The sequence below is a fragment of the Polyodon spathula genome, chromosome 12 (assembly GCF_017654505.1).
Source record: "Polyodon spathula isolate WHYD16114869_AA chromosome 12, ASM1765450v1, whole genome shotgun sequence".
Classification (NCBI taxonomy): Eukaryota; Metazoa; Chordata; class Actinopteri; order Acipenseriformes; family Polyodontidae; genus Polyodon; species Polyodon spathula.
The window spans coordinates 1,941,823-1,955,742 of NC_054545.1; the positions used below are offsets into that span (position 1 = coordinate 1,941,823).

At 44.8% G+C, this 13,920-nt stretch overlaps 1 protein-coding gene across 1 annotated transcript; it reads right to left on the reverse strand.

The window, feature by feature from the left end:
* Positions 1-704: 704 nt before the first annotated feature.
* LOC121324609 (N-alpha-acetyltransferase 30-like) lies at positions 705-6,597 on the reverse strand. The gene is made up of 4 exons (XM_041266677.1): positions 5,458-6,597; positions 3,197-3,320; positions 2,784-2,839; positions 705-2,507 (listed from the first exon to the last, which is right to left on the reverse strand). Exons 1-4 carry the CDS (start codon positions 6,406-6,408, stop codon positions 2,370-2,372), a joined length of 1,269 nt encoding a protein of 422 aa, XP_041122611.1. The 5' UTR covers positions 6,409-6,597; the 3' UTR covers positions 705-2,369.
* Positions 6,598-13,920: the final 7,323 nt, after the last annotated feature.

Sequence of the window (13,920 nt, forward strand, 5' to 3'; positions counted from 1 at the left end):
GCAAACTCCATAATAAGAGACAATGCAATCGTCAAGTGTAGGAAGAGCCGCAGCAGCAGTGGACTCTGCAGGCGGCATTGGGAGGAGCGTGAGGCACACACAACCTTCACTGGCTAGTTCAAGTCTGCAGGATGCTGACTTTAAACAACACAGGGCCGTCGGAAACCAGAAAGGAGGGTGCACTGCGACGGGGAAGACCTGTCCTAATGGCTTTCCACAGCCAAGGACTCACAGAAACAAAGGGAGTATTTCCGAGCAGCAAACAGCAGAGGCAGCGGAGTGCAGACACACCCAAGATCAGACTTGCAACAAACAGGAACCAATGCACTTTTAAAATACAAGAGTGAACTAAAACCAATTTTCCTTTTCCTCATCCCAGCACCTCTCTTCACAACACCATCCAGCATGACCCTTTAGAAGGACGCACCGTCAACAGGAATAAGCAAAACAAAGAACAATGATGGTCTCTCACAATATATATATAATATATATAATATATATATATATTTATATATATATATATATATATATACACATTATATATATATATACACACACACACAATATATACACATACGTGTGTGTGTTGATATGTATTTATATACATTTTATATATATATATATATATATATATACACACACATAACACACACACACACACACACGTATAAATATATCTTTCTGGTAGTGGACTACACTTGAACTGCAAACAGTAGTAATAAATGTATATAAACACACACACAAAAACACACGCAAACACAGGCACACAAACACACAGTAAATTGAAGTGCTTAAGAACATCATTCTGGTAAATAATAATAAAAAATGTATTCAAAAAAAAAAACAGGCCATAAATGCATAATTGTATTTGCCAGCATGAGAATGCATTACAAACACGCTATTTCTGCCATTCTCCCTCCCCGTCAGAGAGTTGCCTCCAGACCGGTGATCCGCAATAAAACAAAGACATACAGAAAACTTCTCCGGACAACTGCAGTGAGACTCTAGTGGGCATGGCTTTTAGATAAAGGGCTGGTTCCACAGACCTCGATTAGCCCTAATCTGGGACTCCCGAATGCTACCCAAAACAGTCCAAGATTAGTGAGAAGCAGGCTTTGTGAAACAAACTTCAGGGGTCAGAAGCAAGAATAGTAAATTCGGGTTTTAAAAAAAAAAAAAAAATCTATTAAAATAAAAATAAAATAATTGTAAGCTTGAGCAGAAGCAGAGCAGAAACACAATAGCTTATTTTTCCCTTCTGAAATAAAGCACTTTTTTAAAACTGCACGTCAGCACCACTGTTTCTGGGCTGGGAAACAGAGGGTGTATAGCATGCCACTCAGACCAAAGCACTGCACACACACCAGCAGGCCACCAAATGGGGTTTGAACGATGCAGAAATACGCTAAATGGTTGCCACATGCTTTCACCCATATCTACAAATGTTTTAACCATGCGAGCGACAACGGTTTCTTTCTGTGCGTCAAACAAAGCAGTCCATCAGCACTTGTATTGCGACAGCTACAAACATAAACAAACACTAACCAAGCGAACAATCACAGCGCTTTAGGAACACATCGGACCGTGTGCATCAAACCTGGTGCAGAAGAACTTCTCACAGCCCAAGTGTTCAGCGAGTGATCAGAATGAAAGCATTGGCAACACCTTTCTGCTATGAGGGACCCACCTACCACATTTCCTGTTCTTCTGCTCAAAGTATGCCACTACATGTGTGTTTGTGTGTCTAAGCAGAGCTATGATAATCCATTTTGAAGCCCGCCCAGTAGCCGTTTCTTGTTATAAAAGCACAAGCTCAGCCAGTATCTACACGCGCACCCCTGAACCCACACACCAGCACACAGACATGCATCCACAAGATAAAAGAAAAGAAAAATGAAAATAAAGTTCCACAGACGTCTGCCAGCGGTAGCAGTAGGCGTAGATGGGATTTTTTGTTATACCTGTGTGTTTTGTTTAGTTTGAATTAATTTTTTTTTTTTTTTTTTTTTGTAAAAAATTAGTCAGTCAGGAGATTTGTATTTGATTGGTTTAATGCACGGGAGAAAGTCCTGCTAGATGCTGTCGCTCTCTTCTCACACGGCCCCCGGATTCTATCACGAGGGGGAGCGGACGCAGCCCCCAAACTGCTCTGAAAAAACACTGCGCTGCTGCGTGCCTGGGAAGAACACTGCAGCAGCTCTCCTAGTTTAAAATCATAACTTTAAATTTATACAGTTTCTGTTTTTTTTTTTTTTTTTTTTTTTATTTGTGTGTTTCTTTGTTGTTGTTCCTTTTGTCATGGAGAAGAGGACGAAAGGCGTTCCTTGTACTCGTGTCCAGCCTGGGTGGGGGAAGGCCGGGGTCATTCGCTAGCGGAGCCACAGTTTGAGCCGCAAGGCGTCCACCCCGTTTAAATAGTATCGGAAGAGCCGCTTGTCCCTCACAAAGCCCAGGTTCTCGTACAGTTTCAGAGCCGACTTGTTCGTGATTTCCGTTTCTAAAACCACCTGCACAACAAGAGAACCAGAAAGAGAACCTGGGTTAGTAATTAGAGACACGAAAAAAAAAACAACAACAACACAGCTTCACGCATTGATGAAGGCATTTTTAAGCAGAAACACCAGGATATGACAGCCTGCAGGAGGAATGGAGTTTATTTATTTATTTAAAAACACAATGTTTCTGTACCGTCTTGTTTTTTTTTTTTATATATATATATATATATATATATATATATATATATATATATATATATATATATATATATTGACGAAAAATCTTACCTCATCGCAGTCTCCATCCACCATGGCATAAATGGCTTTCTTCACCAGACTGGTACCTGGAACAGAGAGGGAGGGATTTTCCACACAGTAAGCAGGGCATTAGAGATGCAGTTCCTCAACTCTGACCATCTTTACATGCACACACGTGTGAATGCACAAATATGTAAAAATTAAAATCACATTTATCAGTGCAGACCCGATCTTTAGAAATCTGGCTAATAATTGAAGTGGCTGCGTGAGGAGCTAGGAGCACGTTTCTACTGCAGCGATTTAAAATGGGTTAAACGAGAGGAGTGGATTTCACTGCAGACAGCACACGCGTTCACAGAGCAACGAGGACAGCCTTGACCAATCCTAACTGTGCCTGTGTTTCTCTCATAGTGTCTTCTCACCCTGCCCCTGTAGGGTCTTACCGATGCCTTTTCTCCTGTACTTGGAGTCCACAGCTAGCATAGCGATGTAGCCCCGGCGAAACATCTTTTTGTGCATGTCCAGCTTGCACACAATGGCACCCACACACTCCTCTCTCACCATCGCCTGCAGGGGGAGAGCAAAGAGGAGCGGTCAGAGAGGACCCAGGGGGTACGCTCATTCACAAGCCAGGATTCACAGCCAATGCTCGACCCTAGAGGTGCTGACAGCTTACAGCATGAAGGGGTGCAGATCCTGCTGAACTGCACTCCATTGTATTTGGTGATCTGATATTTTCACTTGACTGTTTTACAGCTCATCGACGTGAGCCTGTTTAGGGAAGATGCACTGTGTAATTAAAATAGCATTGTATGCTAACAGCCTACAGCTACTACATGAATCACTGCATACTGTGGTCTTGATCAGCAATGCAAGGCTACTGCTAGCACAAGTACAAATTTTAAATTGTTCCCTAGATTACAATCCAGGATTGAAACTGCATTTTATGACTGCAATAAAATAACTGCTGTGCACAGTAACTTATTTAATGGACTTCCATTGTTCATCCCTGCCCCTTGTTTTAGCCACTAGAGCCACACTGCCTCCCACATCATCAGCTCACTAACCACTTGTGCCACACTGCCTCCCACATCATCAGCACACTAACCACTAGAGCCACACTGCCTCCCACATCATCAGCTCACTAACCACTGCCACACTGCCTCCCACACATCAGCTCACTAACCACTTGTGCCACACTCCCAGCTCACTAACCACTCAGCTCCCACATCATCAGCTCACTAACCACTTGTGCCACACTGCCTCCCACATCATCAGCACACTAACCACTAGAGCCACACTGCCTCCCACATCATCAGCTCACTAACCACTTGTGCCACACTGCCTCCCACATCATCAGCACACTAACCACTAGAGCCACACTGCCTCCCACATCACTAACCACTAGTGCCACACTGCCTCCCACATCATCAGCACACTAACCACTAGAGCCACACTGCCTCCCACATCATCAGCACACTAACCACTAGAGCCACACTGCCTCCCACATCATACCACCACTAGAGCCACACTGCCTCCCACATCATCAGCTTACTAACCACTAGAGCCACACTGCCTCCCACGTCCCTCAGATGTCTGCCCGATTGGGGAAACTGCCATCCTATCCCCAGCTTCTGAGGGAAAGGTGCAGAGAAAATCCTACTGTATTAGTAAATCAACAAAACCTACAGCCAGTGTGACTTTTTAATGCTGTGATAAAGAGTAATCAGCCCAGAGCACAGTAATCAAAGACCTGACTGTTTAAACTCCCTATACACTATTGAAGTGAGCAGGTGTCAGGAATATCTAAAAATGTCCCGAGACCCAGGATTGGGTGCTGGGCCAGCGAGTTTCAATCCCTGTGGTCAGCTGTGAAACTGGACTGGGTATCAGGCCACTAACACAGCATCTCTATCCTGCTCCAGACAATCCCTGCAGGGACACGACAGGTCGTAGTATTGCTGGAGCTTCCTAAGAACCCCTCTTAACGTGCAGCACGGCAGCTTTAAACCCTGCCAGGAGAAACCTACATGAAAAGCATTCATTCTGATACCATGTGCAGATGTTAAATTGTTTTTTGCACCCTGCTAAAAACACATTTTTACAGAAGTACTTCCGGTCTCTGCTTGATGATCATTTTTGTCTTACAATAAAACAGGTTTATAAATCGAATGGTACCAAATAAGATAAGATTTCTAAATACATGACCTGCCAGTCACAGACTTCACACACTCGCTTTGCACTCACAACACTAACTGTGAATACCAAAAATGACAAAGTCAGACAGGATCTAACCAACGAGGACAGGGTATTGTCAACCAGATAGTTTGTTTAATATATATATATATATATATATATATATATATATATATATATATATATATATATCACACACGAGATGTTTGACCCGTGATTAATTTGCACGCCTCTTAATTGCTTGCAGTACTCTTTTTATAAGCGGGACTACAGTTGAAGATTTTAATCATGCACCTAAAACACGGTCTGTATCCTGTGGGCCTACACACAATGGAAACACAGCAACGATAGGAAGAGTATTTCAACACACAGCAAGCATGACAGTACACACGGTACACTCTTCACTCGCATGCACAATGGAAACACAGCAACGATAGGAAGAGTATTTCAACACACAGCAAGCATGACACGGTACACTCTTCACTCGCATGCTTGCAATGCTACGTACCAGGAAGCAGAGCTGAGGCCAGTTGTGGATGAAGTATCTGTAGGTGTAAATTGAATAGGGCTCGGACAAGTCCTTGGTAATAAGCCTCATGATATCGGGCATCTGGAGCTCCGACTCGTAGCGGACGTACCGGATCGCGTCCTCCTCATCTGGACCTTCCTCCTCCAGCGAGCTGTTGCTCAATCTCCGGCTCGCCGGCTTTGTATCCGTGCCCGGCCCTGGCGTATCATGCATGGTGCAGCAGGCGTCCAGGGCCGCGGCTAACTCTACTACAGCCCCCTGCGCCCCGGGGCCTGCTCTCTCCAAACCGTCACGTTCCTCGTCAAGGGCCAAGCAGCGGGGATCAGTCCTGCTGTGGCCGCCGGTCCAGCCCAGCTGCGTCTCGGCCTGCTGGCCGGTGATAGTGGCGGTGTTATTACCCCCTCGTTTGGGAGCCAGCTTGCTGTTGTAATTGTTGTTGGCGAAGGGGCTGTGGTTGTGCGGGGGGTGCAGACTGCGAGTGCTGCCGCGGTTGTTGTTCTCGGGGAGCCCGTCCGGGACCCCGCCTGTGCTGTCACAATTCTCAGCGGGACCCCGGGGGCTGTCGTTCGGCCTGTGAGCCGGGTGGTGTTGGTGGAGGTGGCTGTTGAGCCGGCTGTGGTAGTTTTGCAAGCCGGCCTCCGCGCCGGTACCGGCACAGCCGCCGCCAATCGTGCCATTGATCTGCTGCAGAGCCGAGTGTAAGTGCTGAGCGCTCGGGTGCGGGTGGAGGCAGTTCTGCGGTGGCTTGTGTGACCCTTTCCCTTCGCTCTCCTGGTGCTGCTGTCCAGCCCCGGGGGTCGCTGTGTCACCTCCGCGCCCAAAACCTCGCTCCTGTCCTTCCCCGGGCAAGGCACGTCCAGCCCTGTGGAAGGGGATAATCTCGGCCGGGGATGCAGGCAGCGCGCTAGGCCCAGGCGGCACTTCGGCCATTCCGCTTCATTCAGGGCAAAAGGGGCCGATGAATGAGCCACAGGGGGGGTAAAGGGCACCTTTCCTGGCCTCCCGGGGCTTAATTAATTTAATAACACCTTTCGCTTTTTTTTCCTTTTTCTTAATATTTCGGCTCGCTCTCTCCCCTCGGCGTCCCAGCTCCTCGCTGCCGCAAAGTGCAGCTCTCGCGAGGGAGTAGGCGCTTTACGACACTGATTGCAGGAAGTTGGCGCATGCTCTCTAAGGGCTGCAGCTTCATCTGGAATCGGCCCGTGTTCCCGCGCTCTGAATGGATTGGATTATGTTATTATTTCCTTTATTGTTTTCCTTTCCCCTCCTTCAATACGCTGTGTATTAATCTAATGCACTCAGCTGATTTATTAACACCCCCCTTTGTTTGAATTGACTACATTCCGGAATACAATGTTGTACAGTCTCTAATCTTTGACAATCCCATAATCCGCCTGCCTGTTTCCCTGTTCTGTAAGGATGCGGCCTCCATGTCATGTGTCCAGTTCTCAATGTTTTCGGTATAGGCTCTTCCGCCCTCTTCCATTCTCCTCTAGCTGGGTGGGCTGGGGATCATAATAGAGGCTTCCCTCAGGATGGTGTTCCTGTTGATTTCGCTGCAATCTCATGATTTTGAGTTTAGTTATTGCATTTATTTCTGCCCGGCACAGCGGGAGTGCCGTATCCACTTCCTTTCTCAATACCCCCCATACAGGATGAATCGTTGCACACCGCTGGTAATAGAGATCAGACTAAAGGTGTTACTGCAGGGGTATCATCAGCCCCGTTAACTACCAGTGCAAGAGATGAGTGGATACTGACTTCCTCTCTTACTTTATTAATAACAACACATCCTGAACAGCTGAACATGAGAAACACAAACGTGGGGAATTAAAAGAAACATTATGAGAGGCATCACAAGAGCTCTGAAGAGCCGGCGCCTCTCTGTGGGAGGCTCTGAGTTCAGGGGGGCTGATCGAAGTCGCAGTTCCCCTCGTTAGTCGGCGCCTCGGAGGAGCTGTCCATCAGTCGGCTCTCCTGAAAGAGGAGCCTCTCCTGCATCTGAGAGCGCAACGGCAGAGCACTGCTGGGGAGCGGAGAAGGAGGGACAAAGAAAGGAAGAAAAGCAGAGAGGAAAAAAAGAGAAACAGACAAAAAGCGGGGAGAAAGATGAGGTCAGGCCACAAAGGAGAGAGGGGGGATTAGCTGGGGCAGTGGAATTCCGAGACTCGGAGCGTAGCGGGACAGAGCAGGAGACAGCTGGATACCGGCTCTCTGAAGCACCTGCTGGGGGGCGAACAGAACATGGCATCATACCAGAACTGAACTGTCTGCCCACTGCACATTTCTGTTGCCCCTTTAAGTGAACTGGGACCCTAAAACTTTAAAAGAGCTACCCCTCAGAATGCACTGTGAGAACACCCTGCCCTTACAAATACATCTCAGAATACACTGTGAGAACACCCTGCCCTTACAAATACATCTCAGAATACACTGTGAGAACACCCTGCCCTTACAAATACATCTCAGAATACACTGTGAGAACACCCTGCCCTTACAAATACATCTCAGAATACACTGTGAGAACACCCTGCCCTTACAAATACATCTCAGAATACACTGTGAGAACACCCTGTCCTTACAAATACATCTCAGAATACACTGTGAGAACACCCTGCCCTTACAAATACATCTCAGAATACACTGTGAGAACACCCTGCCCTTACAAATACATCTCAGAATACACTGTGAGAACACCCTGCCCTTACAAATACATCTCAGAATACACTGTGAGAACACCCTGCCCTTACAAATACATCTCAGAATACACTGTGAGAACACCCTGCCCTTACAAATACATCTCAGAATACACTGTGAGAACACCCTGCCCTTACAAATACATCTCAGAATACACTGTGAGAACACCCTGCCCTTACAAATACATCTCAGAATACACTGTGAGAACACCCTGCCCTTACAAATACATCTCAGAATACACTGTGAGAACACCCTGCCCTTACAAATACATCTCAGAATACACTGTGAGAACACCCTGCCCTTACAAATACATTTCAGAATACACTGTGAGAACACCCTGTCCTTACAAATACATCTCAGAATACACTGTGAGAACACCCTGCCCTTACAAATACATCTCAGAATACACTGTGAGAACACCCTGTCCTTACAAATACATCTCAGAATACACTGTGAGAACACCCTGCCCTTACAAATACATCTCAGAATACACTGTGAGAACACCCTGCCCTTACAAATACATCTCAGAATACACTGTGAGAACACCCTGCCCTTACAAATACATCTCAGAATACACTGTGAGAACACCCTGTCCTTACAAATACATCTCAGAATACACTGTGAGAACACCCTGCCCTTACAAATACATCTCAGAATACACTGTGAGAACACCCTGCCCTTACAAATACATCTCAGAATACACTGTGAGAACACCCTGCCCTTACAAATACATCTCAGAATACACTGTGAGAACACCCTGCCCTTACAAATACATCTCAGAATACACTGTGAGAACACCCTGCCCTTACAAATACATCTCAGAATACACTGTGAGAACACCCTGCCCTTACAAATACATCTCAGAATACACTGTGAGAACACCCTGCCCTTACAAATACATCTCAGAATACACTGTGAGAACACCCTGCCCTTACAAATACATCTCAGAATACACTGTGAGAACACCCTGCCCTTACAAATACATCTCAGAATACACTGTGAGAACACCCTGCCCTTACAAATACATCTCAGAATACACTGTGAGAACACCCTGCCCTTACAAATACATCTCAGAATACACTGTGAGAACACCCTGCCCTTACAAATACATCTCAGAATACACTGTGAGAACACCCTGTCCTTACAAATACATCTCAGAATACACTGTGAGAACACCCTGCCCTTACAAATACATCTCAGAATACACTGTGAGAACACCCTGCCCTTACAAATACATCTCAGAATACACTGTGAGAACACCCTGCCCTTACAAATACATCTCAGAATACACTGTGAGAACACCCTGCCCTTACAAATACATCTCAGAATACACTGTGAGAACACCCTGCCCTTACAAATACATCTCAGAATACACTGTGAGAACACCCTGTCCTTACAAATACATCTCAGAATACACTGTGAGAACACCCTGCCCTTACAAATACATCTCAGAATACACTGTGAGAACACCCTGCCCTTACAAATACATCTCAGAATACACTGTGAGAACACCCTGCCCTTACAAATACATCTCAGAATACACTGTGAGAACACCCTGCCCTTACAAATACATCTCAGAATACACTGTGAGAACACCCTGTCCTTACAAATACATCTCAGAATACACTGTGAGAACACCCTGCCCTTACAAATACATCTCAGAATACACTGTGAGAACACCCTGCCCTTACAAATACATCTCAGAATACACTGTGAGAACACCCTGCCCTTACAAATACATCTCAGAATACACTGTGAGAACACCCTGCCCTTACAAATACATCTCAGAATACACTGTGAGAACACCCTGCCCTTACAAATACATCTCAGAATACACTGTGAGAACACCCTGCCCTTACAAATACATCTCAGAATACACTGTGAGAACACCCTGCCCTTACAAATACATCTCAGAATACACTGTGAGAACACCCTGTCCTTACAAATACATCTCAGAATACACTGTGAGAACACCCTGTCCTTACAAATACATCTCAGAATACACTGTGAGAACACCCTGTCCTTACAAATACATCTCAGAATACACTGTGAGAACACCCTGTCCTTACAAATACATTTCAGAATACACTGTGAGAACACCCTGTCCTTACAAATACATTTCAGAATACACTGTGAGAACACCCTGTCCTTACAAATACATCTCAGAATACACTGTGAGAACACCCTGTCCTTACAAATACATCTCAGAATACACTGTGAGAACACCCTGCCCTTACAAATACATCTCAGAATACACTGTGAGAACACCCTGCCCTTACAAATACATCTCAGAATACACTGTGAGAACACCCTGCCCTTACAAATACATCTCAGAATACACTGTGAGAACACCCTGCCCTTACAAATACATCTCAGAATACACTGTGAGAACACCCTGTCCTTACAAATACATCTCAGAATACACTGTGAGAACACCCTGTCCTTACAAATACATTTCAGAATACACTGTGAGAACACCCTGTCCTTACAAATACATTTCAGAATACACTGTGAGAACACCCTGTCCTTACAAATACATCTCAGAATACACTGTGAGAACACCCTGTCCTTACAAATACATCTCAGAATACACTGTGAGAACACCCTGCCCTTACAAATACATCTCAGAATACACTGTGAGAACACCCTGCCCTTACAAATACATCTCAGAATACACTGTGAGAACACCCTGCCCTTACAAATACATCTCAGAATACACTGTGAGAACACCCTGCCCTTACAAATACATCTCAGAATACACTGTGAGAACACCCTGCCCTTACAAATACATCTCAGAATACACTGTGAGAACACCCTGCCCTTACAAATACATCTCAGAATACACTGTGAGAACACCCTGCCCTTACAAATACATCTCAGAATACACTGTGAGAACACCCTGCCCTTACAAATACATCTCAGAATACACTGTGAGAACACCCTGCCCTTACAAATACATCTCAGAATACACTGTGAGAACACCCTGCCCTTACAAATACACCTCAGAATACACTGTGAGAACACCCTGCCCTTACAAATACATCTCAGAATACACTGTGAGAACACCCTGCCCTTACAAATACATCTCAGAATACACTGTGAGAACACCCTGCCCTTACAAATACATTTCAGAATACACTGTGAGAACACCCTGTCCTTACAAATACATCTCAGAATACACTGTGAGAACACCCTGCCCTTACAAATACATCTCAGAATACACTGTGAGAACACCCTGCCCTTACAAATACATCTCAGAATACACTGTGAGAACACCCTGCCCTTACAAATACATCTCAGAATACACTGTGAGAACACCCTGCCCTTACAAATACATTTCAGAATACACTGTGAGAACACCCTGTCCTTACAAATACATTTCAGAATACACTGTGAGAACACCCTGTCCTTACAAATACATCTCAGAATACACTGTGAGAACACCCTGTCCTTACAAATACATCTCAGAATACACTGTGAGAACACCCTGCCCTTACAAATACATCTCAGAATACACTGTGAGAACACCCTGCCCTTACAAATACATCTCAGAATACACTGTGAGAACACCCTGTCCTTACAAATACATCTCAGAATACACTGTGAGAACACCCTGCCCTTACAAATACATCTCAGAATACACTGTGAGAACACCCTGCCCTTACAAATACATCTCAGAATACACTGTGAGAACACCCTGCCCTTACAAATACATCTCAGAATACACTGTGAGAACACCCTGCCCTTACAAATACATCTCAGAATACACTGTGAGAACACCCTGCCCTTACAAATACATCTCAGAATACACTGTGAGAACACCCTGCCCTTACAAATACATCTCAGAATACACTGTGAGAACACCCTGCCCTTACAAATACATCTCAGAATACACTGTGAGAACACCCTGCCCTTACAAATACATCTCAGAATACACTGTGAGAACACCCTGCCCTTACAAATACATCTCAGAATACACTGTGAGAACACCCTGCCCTTACAAATACATCTCAGAATACACTGTGAGAACACCCTGCCCTTACAAATACATCTCAGAATACACTGTGAGAACACCCTGCCCTTACAAATACATCTCAGAATACACTGTGAGAACACCCTGCCCTTACAAATACATCTCAGAATACACTGTGAGAACACCCTGCCCTTACAAATACATCTCAGAATACACTGTGAGAACACCCTGCCCTTACAAATACATTTCAGAATACACTGTGAGAACACCCTGTCCTTACAAATACATCTCAGAATACACTGTGAGAACACCCTGCCCTTACAAATACATCTCAGAATACACTGTGAGAACACCCTGCCCTTACAAATACATTTCAGAATACACTGTGAGAACACCCTGCCCTTACAAATACATCTCAGAATACACTGTGAGAACACCCTGCCCTTACAAATACATCTCAGAATACACTGTGAGAACACCCTGCCCTTACAAATACATCTCAGAATACACTGTGAGAACACCCTGTCCTTACAAATACATCTCAGAATACACTGTGAGAACACCCTGCCCTTACAAATACATCTCAGAATACACTGTGAGAACACCCTGCCCTTACAAATACATCTCAGAATACACTGTGAGAACACCCTGCCCTTACAAATACATCTCAGAATACACTGTGAGAACACCCTGTCCTTACAAATACATTTCAGAATACACTGTGAGAACACCCTGCCCTTACAAATACATCTCAGAATACACTGTGAGAACACCCTGCCCTTACAAATACATCTCAGAATACACTGTGAGAACACCCTGCCCTTACAAATACATCTCAGAATACACTGTGAGAACACCCTGTCCTTACAAATACATTTCAGAATACACTGTGAGAACACCCTGCCCTTACAAATACATCTCAGAATACACTGTGAGAACACCCTGCCCTTACAAATACATCTCAGAATACACTGTGAGAACACCCTGCCCTTACAAATACATCTCAGAATACACTGTGAGAACACCCTGTCCTTACAAATACATCTCAGAATACACTGTGAGAACACCCTGCCCTTACAAATACATCTCAGAATACACTGTGAGAACACCCTGCCCTTACAAATACATCTCAGAATACACTGTGAGAACACCCTGCCCTTACAAATACATCTCAGAATACACTGTGAGAACACCCTGCCCTTACAAATACATCTCAGAATACACTGTGAGAACACCCTGCCCTTACAAATACATCTCAGAATACACTGTGAGAACACCCTGTCCTTACAAATACATCTCAGAATACACTGTGAGAACACCCTGCCCTTACAAATACATCTCAGAATACACTGTGAGAACACCCTGCCCTTACAAATACATCTCAGAATACACTGTGAGAACACCCTGTCCTTACAAATACATCTCAGAATACACTGTGAGAACACCCTGCCCTTACAAATACATCTCAGAATACACTGTGAGAACACCCTGTCCTTACAAATACATCTCAGAATACACTGTGAGAACACCCTGCCCTTACAAATACATCTCAGAATACACTGTGAGAACACCCTGTCCTTACAAATACATCTCAGAATACACTGTGAGAACACCCTGCCCTTACAAATACATCTCAGAATACACTGTGAGAACACCCTGCCCTTACAAATACATCTCAGAATACACTGTGAGAACACCCTGCCCTTACAAATACATCTCAGAATACATTGTCTGTCTAGTGGCTATCCTATGAGCTAGCTGGATATGGAAGA

Bases quoted from the DNA above. Each gene is read 5' to 3' on its own strand.
- LOC121324609 (XM_041266677.1), bottom strand. From the start codon at position 6,408: ATGGCCGAAGTGCCGCCTGGGCCTAGCGCGCTGCCTGCATCCCCGGCC. The intron at 3,321-5,457 runs GTACGTAGCATT...CTCCCCCTGCAG, and splicing joins GGCCTCAGCTCTGCTTCCTG to GCGATGGTGAGAGAGGAGTG. The intron at 2,508-2,783 runs GTAAGATTTTTC...CTTGTTGTGCAG, and splicing joins TGGATGGAGACTGCGATGAG to GTGGTTTTAGAAACGGAAAT.